General features: G+C 37.2%; 1 protein-coding gene across 5 annotated transcripts in view; it reads right to left on the reverse strand.

The window, feature by feature from the left end:
- The window catches only part of LOC114053738 (junctophilin-1), a 101,029-nt gene that overhangs the window by 18,146 nt on the left and 61,639 nt on the right, over positions 1-21,244 (reverse strand). For all 5 annotated transcript variants that reach the window (XM_027876875.1, XM_027876880.1, XM_027876876.1 and 2 more), the window contains exon 3: positions 16,686-16,804. In XM_027876875.1, the coding sequence (XP_027732676.1) occupies positions 16,686-16,804 (119 nt within the window). The remainder of the gene's footprint in view (positions 1-16,685; positions 16,805-21,244) is intronic.

The raw sequence follows: 21,244 nt of genomic DNA on the forward strand, positions 1-21,244 counted from the left end.
ACCTCCTCTTCTCATATGTGCACATTCCCTTTGGCCACTACAGCTCAATCTGGTGAGAGTAATCAAACATCTGGGCAGGTGGTGATGATTTCCTCTCCTGGGCACAGGAAGTTGACTGTTTCTGTCTAATTTTCCTAACTCACTTTTGTCTTCTCCAGTGATGTGCCCAGTGGCACCACTCACCTCCAAATATGTGCACTATTGGTTTTGCGCAGAGACTTTACAGTGATTGTTTTCATTCCACAGAATCTTGTGCTCGCCATATGCTATCCCAGTGGTAATCAGTGGAGCTGGGCACATGCAAAACCCTGAAACAGCCATATAACTCTTATAGGCCCTATACAGTATAGGATACTATTTTATCTCAGAGATTAGATATCTTTAAGATCTGTCATTAGATATCTTTTAAACCTTTCAAAGAACTTTTTCCTTAGATTTGTTGAGTTAGCATCACTAGGCTATCCCACTCTCAATTCTTCTGATTTGAGGACCAGATGGCTCAGCAATTTTGACAATATGCTAGGAACTTACTTTACCATTTAAAGAGTATTATGAACTGGAATTATTGTCAAAACTTGATGAGCAATGGATAAAAAAATCCTGGTATTTGTGTCTGAGATCCTTCAAGCAAGGAATAGGTATAAATATTCATGAGATAAAAGTGGGGGCACATCAGTATGGAAATTTAACAAGGCAGTAGAAATCATAGAAGATATCAAGCATTTCTATTTCTAAATTATTCCCACAGGATTGCATCATATAGAAATGATTCAAAGCACAGAACAAATAAACATTTAACCTACTAATAGAGATTGTGTTCACCAATGAGTAGGAGTTGAAGGCTGCATTAATAAAGAATATTAGAGAATAATATTCCTCCATAAACACCGTTCTGATATAACTTAATTCATGGATGAACCTTATTCCTTATTCTTTATGAAGAATCATCCTGGATTGAGAGTCTGGTTAATTAATGAACACCTTTATTTTCGCTCTTACTATGTTGAAAGCAGAATGTGAGGCATTGGGTAGACCAAGTTAAAAATAAAATAGTCCCTGCATTCAAGGAGTTCTTCCTATACCACCAGAAGGTTCACACAGAGCTCTCAAATGTATTACCTTGTTTGAGCCTCATACTGCAGATGAAGAAACTGAGGTTAAGAGAAACTAGGCGACTTGCCCAAGGTAATACAGACAACATGGGGCATAGTCAAGAATTAAATCTAGTCCTTGATTCCAAGTCCAGCTAGCTATCAACTGGGCCACATCACCTCTTATATTTATTTCAACAAAACACAATACTGGGAATGGAGTAGAGGGGCATGAAGGAAAAAACTGCTTATTCATGTATAGATGCAAATTTATTTACTCTTATAATCTCCACACCCCCCACCCCAATGACTCAATACCATTTTAAAAAGCACCCATCTATATATGTAGATGATGTATAAAGTAGACAATCAAATCGTGTTCTGTGTTCTCAAGGAGCTTATCACATAGGACAAATAATACTGTTGTATATAGCTATATGTAAAAAACAAGAGGAAAACTAAATATCAAATATATACATTATGAAATGTTTACATGGTACACAAAGTGACTAGCTTACAAGATACTGCTATGTAAAAGTGGCCAATGTCTATGTTGGCAAAGAAGCCTTGAGACAACCTGGTTTGTCCTAGGTTGAATTAGGTAAAAACTGACTAACATTTTAAAATCACACCTCTCCCCACCCCCACCCAGAAACAGTATAAAAGACTCACGATTGATTAAATTTAGCAATTAGATTTGTGACCATCTGAATCATCCTGAAAAGAACCAACTGGAAATGAAAAGAAGCCTCTGAGCAGTGAAGGAAAAGCCTATTACAAAGCCCATGCACTTTACTTTGTAAGAGACATATGAATACTCCCTTAGGCTGTGGTCTACTTATTGACTAAGACTTGTGTAGAAAATTAAAGGTTCTTGACATAATAAGCTTTGCTATTTAAGGGAAGCGCAGATGAGAAACTGGTAGAAGATACTTGAAACAGACCTAGTGATTGCAGCAAGTGAGAGAAGATGCAATTAGGAAACCAGGAAACCACATCAACTAGAAAAATACAGCAAAAATACAGGAAAAATTATATTACATAGTAGATAACCTCTGTCAGCATGTGTCAGAAGATGAGGACCAATTAGACCAAAAGGAGAAGAAAGGCTTAGCTATGCCTTAGAAGCTCCGAGAGGAGGGAAATCTTGAGGGCTTATTTAACAGCATCAGGAAACTACCTTAGAGCTGGTATTTGGTCAAGTGAATAAATAGAGATAGGCTTGGGAATAATGAAGGAGTGAGTTTGGCTTTTGACAGAATGATAATGTTTGTGGTGAAAGTTTTGAGCTGTGATCAGGGAGTGTGAAAAGAGGGAGAATGTTGCAAAGTTGATTCAGTGGGTATATGGGGGACTATTTGTTACTTGGCAGTTAAACATACATTCATAATAAAAACCAATTAAGTTAAATATATGGGGGGGAGGGGGAAGTGAATCAGTTTGTGACTGCAAAGAATATGTTTGAGGGTGAAAGTGAATGAACTTGTATGTATCAGAGCCAAGTGCAAAGCTGAGCTTAATAAGATAATATATTTAGTGATGGAAGGGACCTCAGATTATCTAGTTAAACATTTTATTTTGTTTAGTCATTTTCCAGTTGTGTCTGACTCTTTAGGGTGACCCTGTTTGGGGTTTTCTTGGCAAAGATACTGAAGTGGTTTGCCATTTCCTTCTCCAGCTCATTTTATGGTTGATGAAATGGAGGCAAACAGGGTTAAGTGACTTGCCCAGGGTCACACAGCTAGTACAAGTGTCTGAGATCAGATTTGAACTCACAAAGACTCATCTTGAGTAAAGGCTGCCCAATCCCTCATTTTATGGATTAGGAAACTCATCTACAGAGGTAAAGGGTCTTTGCCAAGGTTACAAAGGGAATTAATAGTAGGGATAAGAGTTGAACCCAGACTGTGCATTAAGACCTAGGCTGGTACAGACCGCAGCAGGGTGGGGAAGGGGAAGGAATGGAATTGTTGGCCCAGAGGGTAACCTAAGACATAGGGCAAACACAGCAGTGTATAACAATAGCATGACATCATCAGCTAGGTAGGTAGCACAGTGGCCAGAGCGCAAGACCTGGAGTCAGGAAGACCTGGGTTCAAATGCTGCCTCAGACACTTACTAGCTGTGTGAGCCTAGGCAAGTCACTTAACCTCTGTCTGGCCTCACTTTACTGATCTATAAAATGGGAAAGATAATAATAACCAGTATTTAAGGTTTACAGAGCACTTTAAAAATATTATCTGACTTTATCTTCACATTAACTTCACTGTAATAATAAAAATATATAAATAAAATATAAATGTTACATTTATATCATATATTAATATATTTATTTTATTTATATTGCACTTTAAAGTTGTAAAGGGTTTTATGTATATTATTTCATTTGGGCCTTACAACAATGTTATAAGGTAAGTACTACAGGTATTATTATCTCTTTCAGAGATGAGGCACAGCGGAATTAAGCTATTCACCCATAGTCATGCATCAGTAAAATCAGTCAGGATTTTAGCCCAGGTCTTCTCAACTCCAAGTCCAGGACTCAGTCAATTATAACATGCTCTCTTTCAAAATACCCACTTAAAAAGTACATTCATTATGAGGGAAAGGTGCTCTTTCAGGAGACGTCATTTCTCAGTGAAATATTAAAACAATATTTGAATAGAACATCAAAACATTTAAACACTAATTCTTTTTAATATGGATTTTCATCTAGCTTGGGAACTATTTGGCAGCACTGATGATATTAGTTTCAAGACATAACAACAAAACAGAATTATGGAAGCTGTACTGGAAAGATATTTTGGATTCAGTTCATTTTTTTTTTTAAACTAGGATTGCATCTTTTGATTGCCAAGTAATAGATTTGATGCTACTTAGTTAACTTTTAGCAAGCCTGGTACAATTGGTCCCACAATCTACTAACTTGTCTTCCCAAAATGCCATTTTGATGTCTGGTTTAAAAGTGATAGCAGAAACAAGGGACAGTTTTAAGCTGAAATATTTTGAACTGAAAAGACAAGAACCTTCTTCAAGTTCATTACAAATCTATGTCACTGTGTTGAATGTCCATAAGCTCTTATATTAACCTAATATAATACTTAAACTGTTAGGATAATTCTCACTTCATTTGTTGAACTATAACAAAAACATTTGTACATGCAAAAACATTTACATGTCCCAAGACAAAAGCTGAATAAAAAGCAAAACTTGTATGTTCATTTCCAATGAACAATTATTCTTAAATCTTTTTTACTCCACAATTTCTATAACTTGTTGAACTGGAATCAAAGCAATTAAAAATATTCTACTACCAGTTTTTAAGTTTGCTGTTGAATATTAAAGCATGCACAAAACGTGATGAATAAGATAGTACTTAACAAATGCCTTGAAAAAAATCCCTTTCAACAGAGAATAGCAACAATGTGATGCCATGACTTTAATCTGATGGGTCATTTAATTATCAAGTAGCCTTCAAACATGGACTGGCTGACTAAATGGGTATTCATACTTCGAAAGTTATTTGATCAAAGGACTACTGATGTCATTAAAAGCTTTATACACACATACATATATACACACACACAGAGGGTAAAGGTATTGTTTCTTAGAACTTTCCCTGTTGCTTCTGCATTTCAAAGATCAGTCATTACTTACTTAGCAATCTATGGTACCACTTTGATGGTGAAAGCTCTGAGTTAATGATATTAAAGAGAAGCCAGTTATAAAGACTATTCAGAATTTTTCCAGAGATGGAAAGAAATAAATTCTGATAGTGATGGTAGTCATCATTTTCATCTTTCCTTTTGAAAGACAGTAGCAGTGTCTATGAATCTGAGATGATTTTACTCAGTGTTCCAAGTTAAAGAAGGACCTAGGTGGATGGATACCACTTGCCTCACCTAACATGTTATCTTCTGGCAAAACAGGTTAGTAAGAAGTCCTACCTGGAGCACAGCTCATCCAACGACACTGATATGCTGGTTAAAGCTGCCAACTTTATTGGTCTGAAGGGCAAGGTGGATGACAATTCCTAAAAGCTCTTACAGTAGCAAGCCAAAGTATCTTGGTTCCAGGCATACATACTGTCAAAAAAGACCTTAAAAAACAAAAGCTTACTGGTGTGGTAAAGACATGAGTGTCTGGAAGTAACAGCAGCAGCAGAGATTTTCTTATGAGACTACTGTGATGTTCTAAAAAGAAATGGCTCACCATGGGACAAATTTATGTATGCACTCAGTATGGAACTCCAATCTTCTGACTTATTATGTTTACAATTACATAATAACATCTTTATTTTTGCAAAGACCGTAGGTCCTAAGGCTGTGTAGTTAGTGAATGAAAGTACCTTATCAAAGATACCCCAAAACTGGGTGAAAGGTTAATGTATAAGATCTTCCCTATCACAGCCCAAGCCAAGGGACTAGGAACTTCCCTAAAGTATTGTTCTGGGATTTGTTTCAACCCAGACCCACCTTGGGGAACTATTCCTTAAAAACAGGTCTTGAGGTAAACATCCAGGGACTTGGCCAGTTCCTGGGTATTGAACCAAGACATTTTTGATGTAACAAAGATTGTTCTTGAGGTTGGAGAGTTTTGGTCAAAACTCTCAGGTCCTTAGGATTAATCACCTATTGCTTGGCTCCCTGCCTTCTTTGTGTAAGGATGACAAAAAGGGTCTTTCTTGGGAAAGTGACTTTGGGAGTCTCCCTCGGAGAGGACGCTCTGCCGTGGGGACTTTCCCAACTGAGACTCTGACGGCTGTGATGTAGGACTCCCCCAGCCAGATGTTCAGGAGTTGGTGCTTCCTCGGATTGGTGATGTATTTCTTCTTTATGTCTCTATCTTTCTGTTAATAGTCTTTGTTTCTAAGATTGTGTAATCATATGTAATCACATTTATGTGCATGTATGTTTATGATTATTATCATTATTAAATCATTTATAAGCTAGGAAAAGTGTGAACGTATCATTGTGGGTACAGAGCCAAACCTGTGAAATGAATTATAAGTGCTGTGCAGCCCATAACACCTTACTGTTACACTGCCTAAATGCACTAAAGCCTGCTTTTGGAGGAATCTTATATAAACTAGTATTAAGAAGAAGGGTTAGCTCTTCTAATTTGACTAATTTTTTATTTTTTCAAAGGCTATTGTTGCTTTTGGCCTGGGTGCAACTCGGTAAACTAAGAACCCAGAGAATTGAACTTGCATATTCTTGTTGTTAGTTTATTTTTAGTGAAAAGGTTTAAAAATTATTTGCTTCAGTGATTCAATCTCTTCAGATCATGAATTTGTATCTGGGGTCTGTATGTGTCTGGGTGCAAGACTTCTGGTATGGTCTGAAGGATCTGGTGGGATTGACAAGGGGGCCCTAGGTTGCTAGGAGGAGGCATAGCAATGGTGAAGGCTGGGTTGCTCCAAGCTTGAGTGGCTTGACATTGGTTCCTTCTTGGCACAGGAATTATGGAATTTATAGAACAGATTCCAGGTATGGGATAAATGTGGAGCCTCTGAAGACCCAGAAGGACTGGTCATCTGGATCATCCAAGAAAGGCAGCCAGAGGGTAAAAACATAGATTTCATTGTTCCCTGGCTATTGCTAACTATAATTGAAAAGCTTGTTGCTGAATTAGTAAAAGTGAAATTAAATGAAGTCAAGTTAGTTTGGAGTATGCAGAAGACAGAGAGCCAAATGATGACTTTCTATTGTTTAGATGAAGGTGGTAGAAGCCCTCTTCCCCCTGGGAAGGGCTGTGATTAGGGTGGAGATTGATGTAGATGGCAACCACTTTGAGGCTTCATGGATCCCAGAATCTCAGGAGTTAGAAGGGGCCTCACAGGTCATCCAGTATAACTTGAGCAAATAGACATACCTGCTAAGTGGTATCTGGCCTTTGTCTGCATATCTTCTACTAATTCTAAATCTGCCTCTTTGCAATTCCCACTCACAGTGACAGATCAAGTCTACCTCTACCTTCATGATAGCCCTTAAAATTCTTTAAGACAAATTATGTCTGAGGATTGTTATGGCTAAATAATTTCACTGGTGATGGGCCCTCGACGTACTTAGATTGGTCCTCGGAAGGCAAGCATGTCAGTCACTAGGCCTTATACTTGAAGTCTTTTTTTTTTTTTTAAAGGTAATTGGGGTTAAGTGACTTGCCCAGGTCACACAGCTAGTAAGTGTCAAGTGTTTGGTCTGAGGCTGATTTGAACTCAGGTCCTCCTGACTTCAGGGCTGGTGTGAAGTATTTTTAGTTTGGTAGGAAATACAAGAACTAACGCTCTGCTGGCATACCAGGCTGAAGCATGAGAGTAGGATTTTTGTGGTGTTCACATGTACAAAAATATAGTGAAACTTTAACATGGGCATCCCTCCTCCTTCTGTTCCTCTACCCCCACTTTCCCTTACAATGTAATTCAATAGTTTATTTTTTCATTATTATTTGAATCAAACTTGTGATTTTATTTATATAGGTCAACTTGCATAAGTTACTGGCTCTCTGTCTTCTGCATACTCCAAACTAACTTGACTTCATTTAATTTCACTTTTACTAATTCAGCAACAAGCTTTTCAATTATAGTTAGCAATAGCCAGGGAACAATAAGTCAACTTCCAGTGAGGTCACACCATGTACCAATATCAGCACCTGCTATATAACCTTAGAAGTTGCCTAAAGTACTATGAGGTTAAGTAACTTGAAAAAAAGCCACCCAGCCAGTGCATGTCAGAGTTGGCTGAGAGATAGATCTTCCTGGCCTTAAGGTGAGTTTTCAACCTACTATACCAAAGCTACTTTTTTTGGGTCACATTTGTCATACTGTGAACACAAATGAGAATTTAAAGAAAAAAGCTACTATGTTTAGAAATATTCCATTATGAATTATTTCTCTAATTCACTGATTGGCCTAATGGAATCCCTGATTACAACAAAATATGAAGAAAAAAAACAACCCAACAACCTCAAACCCCAAAATACCCAATGAGATAGTACTGCTTTATAAAATGCTAAGAGAACCAAAACACCTGAGAGGGCACTTTTCAGCATTAGTTAATAGCTAATTATTTTGTTGGCAAATGGTAATAAGGGGTCAAGACACTTTCTCAATATTGTAATAGACTTGATTGGTTATGATTTTAGAACTTATCCACATTCAAGTTCTTAAAAATTTTTTTTCCTTTAAAAACTCCACAGGGGTGTTTCATTCATGAAAAGCCAAAAAGGATAAATACTAAAGACATGCTTGGAGATGAGAGTAATCTGGATATATTTTAGTTAGAGAAAGAGTTCTGGAAGGAGAGTCAAGAAATGTTTGGCAGAGGGGGATGATGGTCATCATTCCAGGAGGCATCTAGGGGAATGACATGTAATGGTTTAGAGGCTGAAAAGAATCAGCTGAATGGGGTGGGGATGGGGGTTAATGGGAGTGAAAAAAATAAGTTTTCGTGGCTAGAACGAAGACTGTGAACTGGATATTTTAGAAATAAAGGTCCTCCCTTAAATAAGCATTGGTATTAAGTTTAGAATAATAGGATCACAGGATCACGGAAGGAACTGTTTCTTCATTTTGCAGATGAAAAAACTGAGGGCCAGGACAGGGGAAGTGACATGCAAAGTCATACAGGTAGCAAGTCTCCGAGGCAGAATTTGAACCCAGATCCTCTGATTCCAAAGGTAGTGTTCTTTCCACTGCACTACATTGGAAAAATAATTTCTTTTGATGGTATACTGCATCCTTTTGCTTGAAAACTGCCAATAAGGGGGGACTTGCTACTTTTTTGGGTGGGAGGCAACTCATTCCTCTTTTATTAATCTGGAATCAGTAGGAATGTTTTTTTAAACATTAAGTCTGAATCTGCCAGTTCCTTCCAACGCTTCAAGAAAAGCAAGGTCTGATCCCTCTCCCATATGACAGCTTTTGACATACCTGATGACAGCTATTGGAGTATTTGAGATTTGGAAGGATTCTTAGCAGTCAACCAGTTCAACTGATACACCAAAGGAAACACCACTAGAACACACCCAAGAAATGGTCATCCAACCTCTGCTTAAAAACCTCCAGGAAGGGAAAATCTACAACCTCTTTAAGCCGCTTATTCTATTTTTGGATAACTGTCAGGAAATTTATTTTTCTGCTGTCAAGCCTAAATAGGCCCCTTTTCTACTTCTACCCATTGCTCCTTATTCTGGCCTCTGCAACCAGATAGAACAAGCTTCAACTTTCCTCCACATGGCAACTCTTCAAATACCTGAAGATAATTACTATGACCTCCCTGAGACTAAAGACTTATGGCCTTTCACCATTCTGATGGCCTCCTGCTGGACACTTTCCAGCTTATCATTGGAATAAGCTACAATGCCCAGAAATGAATGCAATACTTCAAATGACACAGAGTTACAGTGGGACCATCATCCCAATATTCCTGGAAGGTATATGCCTCTAAATGCAGGTTTTTTGGCTTCCATATTACATTGCTCACTCATTGAGATTGTAAGTCCACTAAAATCCTTAGATCTTTTTCAAAATAACTGCTATTTAACCATGCTTCTCACATCTTGTACTTGGAAAGTTGAATTTTTTTTTAAATATGCAGAAGATTTTCCTGATGAATTAAATCGTATTAGATCAGCCCAATATTCTAGGCTGTCAAGATCTTTTGGATTCCTAGCATCATCTAGTTATGAATCTTTCTGTGTTATGATCTATTCCACATCTTTATCATTTTATCAAACACTTTGCTAAAACTTAATTTAATAATAACTAGCATTTATGTAGTACTTTAAAGCTTGCAAAGCGATCTACAAATATTATGTCATTTAATTCTTGTATTTTACAGTCAAAGAAACAGAGGTAGAAAGAGGTTAAGTGACTTGATCAGGATGATATAGTGTCATATTTATCATATCCCAAGATTCCTCTCAACTATTAGTTTAGCATGGAAGGCAACTGGGGTTAAGTGGCTTGCCCAGGGTCACACAGCTAGTAAGTGTCAAGTGTTTGGTCTGAGGCCGGATTTGAACTCAGGTCCTCCTGATTTCAGGGCCGGTGCTCTATCCACTGAGCCACCTAGCTGCCCCATGACTTGTTCTTGATGACATCATGCTGGTTCTTTGTAACAGACTCTTCCCTTTCTAGAGCTTCTCTAACTCTTCAATGATCTTTTATGAAATCTTCCGAGAATTGAAGTCAAGCTTGTGGGCTTAGAGTTTGTAGACTGCTCTCCCTTACTCTTTTTTTTTTTTTCAAAAAAATGGGATACTTGCCTTTCTCTGATTTTGTGGTACTCTTCCATTTTCCATAATCTTTTAAATATCACTGACAATGGCTCAGCAATCATATCTCCTCCATGAGGGAGATCAGCCTGTACTTGGAACAGTTATATAGATAACACAACTGGGGCAGAAATACAAGCACTGCACACTTAATGCCAGTCATTGCATGATTTTCCCTACCCTCTTTAATGAGTGACATTTTTACTCTTTTTTTTAAAAAATTACTTGTGGTGAGGGAATGCCCATCAATTGGAGAATGGCTGAACAAGTTGTGGTATATGAATGTAATGGAATACTATTGTGCTATAAGAAATGATGAGCAGGTAGACTTCAGAAAATCCTGGAAAGATTTGTATGGACTGATGCTGAGTGAAGTGAGCAGAACCAGGAGAATGTTGTACACATTAAAAGCAACGCTATGCAATGACCAATGTTGATAGATTTATCTCTTCTTAGCAATGCAAGGATCTAAGACATCTCCAAAGGTCTCATGATGGAAAGTTCTATCCACATCCAAAGAAAGAACTATGAAGTTTTAATGCATATTGAAGCATACTATTTGCGATTTTTTCTTGTTTTGTTTTGTTTTCTCTTTCTTGTGGTTCTTCCTATTGGTTCTAATTCTTCCTTACAACATGACTAATTTGAAAATACGTTTAATAGGAATGTATATGTATAGCCTATATCAGATTGCATGCTGTCTTGGGGAGGGAGGGGGAGAAAAATTTAAAACTCAAAAGCTTATGGAAGTGATTGTTGATAAATTAAAATAAATTAATAAAAAAATTACTTGTGGGTGTTTATAACTTAACTACAAGCATCTATTTAAAACTTTTACAAAACTTCACTAAGCATCTTTTTCTTAGTCTCCACAATTTCAACCTTTTTTTATAGCCTTGCACCAACCTCCCACTCTTTTCACCAATTCTTCCCACCTACCAAACAACTCAATTTACCATAATCTCTCATTACTTGTCTTTCTTTCCTTACCTTGCCTTCCCAACTACTTTCTGCTTATCCTTCTTGACTACACCTTCAAGTTCTACTCCCTAGTCTCTCTTCATTCTCCTTAAATCTCTCTTATTCCCCTTAATTGTCCTCCTGTTTGTTTTCAACTTGGAAGCAGAATTTGGACCAACTCCTGGGACTGGAGATTGTTCTTCAAAATTTCTTCAGTATTTCCCAAATGTCTCCTTCTCAGATTCAACCTCTAATCTACAACAATCCAAAACCATGTAAGTCTCTTACATGATTTTCTTCTACTTTTTATTTACTATTTATCCTTCTCTCCTCTGACACAGAAGCCAGAATAGAAAATTTGATACTTTCATTTCATTTAAGGTATAATATTTCCTTTGGAAAAAGAAAGCTGAACTTAGGGATCACAGTACTAGAGTTCAAATCCTAAGCTCCACCTCTTATTAACTGGGACACCTTGGGTAAGTCACTAAACATCTCTGGGCCATCTATAAAATGAGGGGGTTGGACAACATGAACCGTGAGGTCATTTCCTGCTCTAGGTCTATGATCTCATGTCATTCATTGCTCAATTCTACCTCTGGACTTAAGTATGTAACCTAAGATGCTTCCTCTTTTCCTCAGCTGCAAGAAAACTTAAAACAAATTACACTGTGTGATTGTTATAACAAGAAGTTCAATTCAGGTCCCTGAAAATACAATTTTTTTTCTAATACCCTCTAGATAATCCCTGTTCAGTTTTATTCTTTAAAATGTCATACCTCACACTACACTTTAACCTATAAGATGCCCCAAGTCCTTTATGTGAGAAATGAAAGAGTTAAGTTTCCGCATAAGTAGATAAGAAATGAGCACAGACAGGCTAACTTCTGGGCCAGGGATGGGGGGGGAGAAGTGATAACACAATTCTAGGCACATAATGTATGTTGGGGTGGGGCATGCAAGGAAGATTGCAACCCACAAGGATTAGGACCAATCTAACTATAAAGCTTGCCCTGGTTTCTTTTACCAAGTGCATTTTCTCTCCTTCCAAGGAGGTGTGCCTGCTTCTCGCGAGAATCGAAATGACACACTTCAACCTCTTTAATAAAAAGTCTTTGAGACACCAGTCTCAAAAAACTGAATCTGGGGCCATCTTTATAACATTTAAGAGGTGGAAAAGACTACAAAACATACCCAATTGGTAAGTTTATAAAAACCTAATTATAAGTATGTACATGTACATACGCCCAAGATATTTTCAAAGAATGTTTGACAGCTTAAAAAGAAAGGCTGGTCACATGGTGAGACTGAGCAATAGACAACCTGCAAACTCTGTTGGTATCTTCCAGTAGAATTTAGCTCCTTGAGGGCACCCATTCTATCATTTCTGCCTTTGTATCACTCATGCCTAGCATGGTGACTGGCACAGTGGGTATTAAATAAATGTTTGCTGAGTAAATGTGTGAATCCTTGTGAAATCAAGAGAAAGAGAGAAAGACCCTTAGCACATCAATCCCCACTCCCCGTACCATGGTGAAATTATTGGGAGTGACATGATGGGCCAAAATGGATGGGCTGTGATTTGTACTGTAGGGAACACCCACATTGAAGAGATATCCATTTGAGATCATATCATTTGAGTATTTCAGTCCTGAGTATAGGAAACTTCAAAATTTTCAATCCTGAGACATGGCATTCTTTTTTTTTGTGTCATGCTCAGCTTTGGACTCAAGGTCAAAATATATAATTCATAAGCAGACAAGGCTTGTAAGTTTGCCAGCATGTGTCAACTGTTTGATGGTATGGGTACTGGATGAGTAAAGTGAAAGTGCTACATGTGTGTATGTGTGTGTATGCATAGGCTATATCTTTCCTTGGCTTCTCCTGAAACAGAATTAATTCAATTTTCCCCTTTAAACTGCCATCATCACTGAAAATATATAAATGCAGGCAGCCTTTGCAACAAATAACCGACACATTGTAATGGCGTAGGATTGGGTGTGTTTTATGATGTTCTTTGTGATTATACAACAATTATTCTCCCAGAGCAAAATGCAATCATCCTGTTTTTTTTACCTGGGTAAAACAAATGTGCTTAGATAAAATATATGAAAGAAAATAGTACAAATAAAGAATTTAGTTATTCTAATTTTGAAAGCTGTGAAGGATAAAATAAGTTATGAGTGAAGTCCCTCCTTTTCTCTGCCCAGGGTTAACAACTTTTCTATGAAAGATAATATTCGCTTGAAATAACAGACCTTTACATCTGAAATATGGAAATCAGCTCAAGCAGTGTAACTTAGAAATAACTATCCAAAGGGCCTTTAGAAAATGCCTATCTTGTTTGATCATGCCGTAAATGAAGGGTAGAAAGCATGAGCTATTCCCTCAGGGACATCAATAATACCTCAGCAAACCAAAAGCCTACTATATAGTGGGTTTGAAAGAAGTGTTGGCTGTGGGTCAAATGGGATTGTGGTCTCCACCCTTACTTCTTTTCTTAATAGCCCTGTTGTCATTTCATGCTTCTGTGATGTATTCATTACAAGAAAGACAGTTTACTTACATGTGTTTTTTTTTAGCTAAGAAAAGTGTGGAATTACATTTTCCCACAATATTTTTTCCAACACTTTTTGCACTATAAAGGGCCTTTTAAAAAGCCCTTTAAAAGTCTAGTCATGGAAACTGAGATGACTCTACATATCATTTACTTCTCAGTAGCACCTAGTAGAAATCTATAGAGACTCTATGCGCCAATAGACTGTAAAAACAGAAATGGTAAATTACTATTAAGGGACAATAGTAAGTTTGTTTCCTTTGAAATGTGGCAGAAACCAAGGGCTGTTTTGCAACAATACATTGTTTCATGGTTGAAGAGATTCTCTACAGTGGCCTGTTCCTCTGGTGAGTCAATCCTGGAAGGAAGGAATAGAAGAGTCACTGGGGAAAGTAAAACTTCTTCAGAAGATCCAGGTTCCACTTGGTATCCTGGGATAGGTAGTGTGAGTAATAATAATAATAATAGCAGCCAACATCTATATTGTGCTTTAAAACTTGAAAAGTGCTTTACAAATAGCATATCATTCAATCTTTACAACAATATTATCTTCACTTTACAGATGAGGAAACTGAGATAGTGAAAATGAATTACTTGCCCTAGCTATTATATGTCTGAAGTCACATGTGAACTTAAATCTTCCTGACTCATTCAATACTATATCTCTGTGAATGCTCTAGCTCTGTGGGAAAAGCCAGTAAAAATTGTGTACCTGATATATTTACTAATTTATTTGTAAGGCTGAACTACTTAACTGACTTTGTAGGAGAAGTATCATAGGTTTATCTATAGACAGCATTTCAGATGTCATAAAGCAATAGATTAAAATATGTAGCAGGATAAACCGTCTATTTCCCCAATGAAGAAATGTGTACTCTGGTACTGGAGAAGAATTAATGGGTTGATTTATTTTAAATGTATGAACATAGCTTATGAGGGATATTTCATAAGCAGACTGTTCTATGTTTTCCACAAGAAGGAAAAAACAAGGAATACAGGCGAAAACAACACCTCTTTATCACTGGTTGAATCCTGAAATGGAGACACTAGAAAAAAATGTCATTGTATACTAACAGTTTAGCTTTCATATCCAGCCCCCTCACCCTAACCACTATTTCTCTCAGCAAAGTCTAGTCTTCTACAGCACAGTCCTCCATTTCCTATTTTGTTTCTGGGCAAATAGAAAACACACAGAAGTATTCATCTCCTATCTATTTAATCTTTATAATGGCCAATCCTCCCATTTTTAGGTTTGATCCTTCCATTATTTCTACCCTGGTTTGTTTGTCTTCCTTCTTTCAACCTCAATGGCTAAGTCTTAATGCATTCTAAATTTATACTCTCATAGGGATATGAGATATGAGACAAAACAAAAAAAGAAAAGAGGGTGATTGAGGAATCTTTTAAAAAATTAAAAGAAAAAACAGAAATAAGGCAGAAAGAAGTACAAATAAACAGGATAGATTTGAAAGCTACAGGCTGTGCTTATTTAAAAAGAAAAGTAACTTATAAGAAACTTAAGAGCTTCATGTGCTTTATTTTTTTCTTCTACTATGCATGTAGAAGAGCTTATTTTATTGGTATTTAAGTTCAGAGTAAAAAAAAAAATCATCATGATCAACCACAAACATCTATTGAAGTTGTAATAGATTGAACTGGGTACTTGAGAAGTTGATAATGAATCCTATCAGGCAACTCAAAATGCATAAAACTCACACCTATCAATTTAGAAAATCTTTGTGAAGTATCATTGTTAAAAAGGTTTTCTCTGAACTCCCTTAAAATGTTAAAAGTTAGGAGAATCTGATTTAATGTGTCCTCTCACCTACACACCTACTGAAAATTTATGACACTGCACAAAGGAGCTTTATGTAAACAAATGGGAAAAGCTAGAGGGGTTGTTATATACAACATAGAAAAAAAATGAAAAGATAACTGTGCTATAGAGATGAAAACACATTTCTTCATTGGGGAAATAGACGGTTTATCCTGCTACATATTTTAATCTATTGCTTTATGACATCTGAAATGCTGTCTATAGATAAACCTATGATACTTCTCCTACAAAGTCAGTTAAGTAGTTCAGCCTTACAAATAAATTAGTAAATATATCAGGTACACAATTTTTACTGGCTTTTCCCACAGAGCTAGAGCATTCACAGAGATATAGTATTGAATGAGTCAGGAAGATTTAAGTTCACATGTGACTTCAGACATATAATAGCTAGGGCAAGTAATTCATTTTCACTATCTCAGTTTCCTCATCTGTAAAGTGAAGATAATATTGTTGTAAAGATTGAATGATATGCTATTTGTAAAGCACTTTTCAAGTTTTAAAGCACAATATAGATGTTGGCTGCTATTATTATTATTATTATTACTCACTGATATCATTTTGACAGACATTTATAAGCACTTGAGGGGCATCACCATCGTCTCAATTCTTAATTCAATTTATTAGCATAACCATCCCAATTTCTTTTAGGTTCTGGTCCCTTACCAGTTTGAGTTGCTTAGTACTAAAGTTTGATGGTTATTCATTGCCAAGGCAAAAACAAAAAAACCCCAAAAAACAAAACCCCACAATGGAAAGAAATCTCAAATCCCCGAAGTCAATACTCAGACAATTCTGTTCCTGTTCTCTCTCACTTGTTTTGTGTTATTGCCGGGATTCAAAAGGCAGGAATATTTAGTTTAACAAAGAACACTCTCTATGGAAAGTAAAATGAAATCAAATAAACTGAAAGGCCAATGTCTGTTTCCCACACTTCTTTCATGAAGGGAGAACAAATGGCTTTTACCTGGTTGATAGAAATTTGGTGAAAGCTCTCTTGCGACAGCCCTTGCAATGTCACATTCTTGGCGGGCAGACAGGGCAGCCTGGTCAGCAGCATCAGCTTTAGCTCTTGCATGTGCAGTCCTAAGCAGGGCATAAAAGTCAGGAGTCAGCAAAGGTGCCATCTTATTAACTCATTCAGTCTGAACAAACAAATCCTTACATTCTCCCCATTTTCATTCTCTAGTCCTGTTAAGAAAGTGAAACAAGAATAGGGCATGCAAAGAGAGATTGTGGGCCTGCTTTTTAGTCCTTTCTTGGTCAAAATTTAAGATTATTTTTGCTGTCAACATTTCTGTGCAAGGGAAGATGGAATCTGACCCAAGTGGAAGGGACTGCCTTGGAAGGTAGTGGGTTACTCTTTACTACAGGGCATTAGGTAAAGCTAGATGACAGGTGCAGCTAGGTGGTGCAGTGGTTAGAGCACCGGCCCTGAAGTCAGGAGGACCTGAGTTCAAATCCGGCCTCAGACCAAACACTTGATGCTTACTAGCTGTGTGACCCTGGGCAAGTCACTTAACCCCAATTACCTAATTAAAAAAAAAAGCTAGATGACCACTCATTACCCACTAAAAGACCATTTTAAAAAAACTTTCTATGTACCAAGTAATATGGTAGGCACTGGGGATACAATTTTTATTCAAAAATGAAACTGCCTCTGCCTCAAGGTACCTATATTGTATTTGGGAGAAACAACATGTGCACAGATCAACATACAGAAAATAAATACAAAGTAAATGCAAAATAATTTCCTCATGGCTGGGTTCTTAACAGCTTAAGGCATTTGGATAGGCCTGATGTAGAAAGTGACACTTGAATTAAACTTTGAAGCAACCTGAGGCTTTTACAAGGGAAGTATGGAGGAAGTATGTTCCAAGCATGAAAGACAGCCTGTGTAAAAGAGATGGAGATAAGACAGCAAGTCAGGTTTTTTGGTTGGTATATAAAGAGGGAATTGTGGATAATCAGTCAAGAAAGATAGGCTAGCCTTTGAAGGATTTTTAAATTATGAATGACTTTAAATGCCAAACAGTGTAGTTTGCATTTTATCCTAGGTCAGTCGACAAGTATAAGCTTACTATGTGTCAGGCACTGTGTTAAGTACTAGGCATAAAAAGAAAGACAACAGAACTCCAAACTAAACAAACAAAAAAACCCCAGTTACACCTCTCATGTACACAATGTAATGGGGAGATAACACGCAAACAGCTACATATAAACATGCTATATACAGGGTAAGTTGGAGATAATTTTAGAGAGGAGGCACTAAGAATAAATAAGGGGGCAGCTAGGTGGCACAGTGGATAGAGCACCAGCCTTGGAGTCAGGAGGACCTGAGTTCAAATCTGGTCTCAGAGCAGAACACTTGACACTTACTAGCTGTGTGACCCTGGGCAAGTCACTTAACCCTAATTGCCTAGGGGGAAAAAGAGAAACAAAAAGAATAAGTATGACTGGGAAAGACTTCTTGCAGCAGGAGGAAGCCACTGGAATTTCTTAAGTGGGAAAGTAACATTCTCAGATTTGTGCTTAGGAAAATCAATCTGGCAACTACATGGAAGATGGATTGGAGAAGGTGGAGATGGAGACTATTGCATAGTCCATGAGAAAGATGATGAGAGTCTTATCTGTGATGGTGGCTGTGTGTGTATAAATAAAAGGAGAGACTTGAGAACGATTTTACATTGATGTCGAGGTAGGAACAAAAAAGTTGGCAACTGATTGCACAGGTATAATAAGTGGAAGGAAGACTTTGTGGTCATGAACCTAAATGATTAGAAGGGTAGTGGTGCCCTCAACAGAAATAAGGAAGTTGGGAAGAGTGGTGGGAAAATAAGTTTTGTTTTAAACATGTTGATTTTGAAATACCTATGAGACATTCAGTTGGAAACTCCCAATTTCCAAGTCCAAAATGTCCATCACAGTTGGTGATGCCTGACAAGAGTTCAGGAGAGAGTCTAGAGATAGATATATAAGTCTGGGAAGCATCTGAATGCAGATGATAGGTGTTAGAACATGAGAGGTGTTAGAATAATAGTGAAAGAAGAGAAGTCTGCCCAAGCCAAAGACCTGGTGTCCACCCATAGAAAGGGGATGATGATCTAGTAAAGGAGACTGAAGAGAAATGACCAGTCAGGTGGAAGAATCATTGATTTAGAGATGGATGAGACCTTATAGATTATTTAGTCCAATCTCCTGATTTTGTGGCTGAGGAAACAAGCTCAGAGAATTTAAGTAACCTATACAAAGCCACCCAGGTGGTAAATAAGAACTAGGAGAGAGTAGTGACATGAAAACTAAGGCGAGACTAGGAGATAAACAGCATCAAACCAGATAGGTCAAAGAGTAAGAATGAAAGAAGTATGATGGAATAGGGATTCCTGTTTAGGTATGGGTTGGATGAGAAGGCCACTAAAATCCCTTCTAACTCATCAGAAATTTTCTGATTCTATGACCCAGAAGGAATCTATCCATAATTTTTATTCCTTATGTGAGAATTTCTAAGTATTTATGCCGAACCTTATTTGAGGCAGTTATTGAGATATAGATTCTCTTTTGCGTTCCTTCACCCTTCTTGTCAGTGCTTTCTAATTTCTTTATGGTGGCTTACCCACAACTAGTGCCTTCACGTTATCCCCTCCCAGAATAGGTTTTGTATTCTGATGCCTCTACCCAGCCTAGTCAGAGTGATTTCTTCCTCATCAATATTTATATCCTCTCCCAGGAGATTTTCTTTGTTGCCTGTATAGCTAAACAGGGGAAGAAGGAGAAAAAGACTCAGCTCTTATATGACTGACAAAGTTGGTGGCAACTTGATCAGATGTTCAGATACAAAGATGTCATGAGATCTGATGCTTAGGCCTTAGGGGCTGGATCTCAGGCTCTGGGGAGCAAGTCTTACAAAACTGGGAGGTAAAAAGTTAATGGTAAATTGTAGCAATCTACTAAGTGAACAAATAGAATGTAGACAATGAAGCAGAGAACAACCGGGACTCGAAAACAGATCAAGTGTGCTAAAATTTGCATGGACATGAGGAAAGCAGGCAAATTGATGCACAAAAGTATGTGCTTCAAATGTTGCTTATTTTCAATCTGAGTAGAAAACATCTGAGTAAAAAATCTGAGTAGAAAATCTCTTTTTAGCTCACTTACTGAAATTCAGTTACTGCACACTTGGCAGCTCTGGACAAGGAAACTATGACCTGAACAGTTCACAGTAAAATCATAACAGACTGGTGCCCAGAATGTTTGGATTTCCCCTGGATTGGTTAACCTTATGGTATGTGTAGTTCATGTGAATTAAGGTGAGTTTTCAACTTGGATATTAATGAATTGGCATTATTCTATTCCTATCCATGACCGTGTGATAGAATTATAATCAGTCAACTTGCAAATGTTGCTATTGGTAACAACTGGGGCCAACAGGAAAACAGGATGGATCAATATAAATCCATCACCACTAGTGGAAAATCTCTTAAAGTTAATGTCCTACTTACTTAGCAATGATGAATCAAATAGTCATCTCTGAAGGTCTGTAAGGTCACGCCACAGGGAGCCAGTTTTTCTATATTTAAGAATTAAAATGCTTCACGTTTTTCCTAAATTATTGAAATTTTAGAAAGTATGAGGATAATTATTTTGTGGCTGAAATGCCAACTCACAAGCCAATCACTGAAGCTTTTCATTCTATAGCAAACTACCTGATGTCAGCTACTACTGTGCATAATGTATGATCTTGCAGTTCTAGTTTTGTAAATGAATAAGGAATGCCCTTGCTAACATTTTAATGAATGTGAGGTGACATCTAATTAGAGATAAACGCTAATCAAAATTCACTGTAGTTTCATTGTCTCACAGATTTAGAGATCATTTCCTCATTGAGGGACTTGCCTGAAAGATACAGGTAATAAACTGATATAAACTGAGAAGGTCCTTTTTCTTCAAGCCTACAACTCTTCTCCATTGTTCACATTCAAGATTAAGTGCTCTTTTTTAAATTTAATATACCCCTTCAATTCAGAGATACTTTGAAACATGCTGTTTCAAACCACCATTTGCATTTCAATACTCTCTTGTTTGTTATCTTTCAGATTTTTTTTAAGAGTGTGAAACACTATGTAATATAGGTAAAGCTGTTAGAGTACAGTGCCTGATACATAAGAGGTACTATATGAATGCTTATTCCCTTCCTCCTCTCCAATGCCCTCATTGAAGGTTACAATTTGGCTGATCTAGCTATAAAAACCTAGTTAACTGAGTTTGCCATAAAATTGTTTTTTGTTTCAAACCTAATTCAAATCTTACTAAAATTTTTAAAGTATACTCTGCCACACAATATAAGCAAATCTTTCTCTGATGATGCAGGATCTTGCTGTGACATGGTGTCATCACTTGAACAAACACTGTGATTGTGCAGCCTGCTAGATTTAAATGCAAAAGCTGTAGACAATTCTATTTAACATAGACACATATACAATGAAGGAATTGAATTAGATGTCTTCCAATATCCCTTCAGGCTCATTC

Source organism: Vombatus ursinus, unplaced genomic scaffold (assembly GCF_900497805.2).
Source record: "Vombatus ursinus unplaced genomic scaffold, bare-nosed wombat genome assembly UNPS02014812.1, whole genome shotgun sequence".
Classification (NCBI taxonomy): domain Eukaryota; kingdom Metazoa; phylum Chordata; class Mammalia; order Diprotodontia; family Vombatidae; genus Vombatus; species Vombatus ursinus.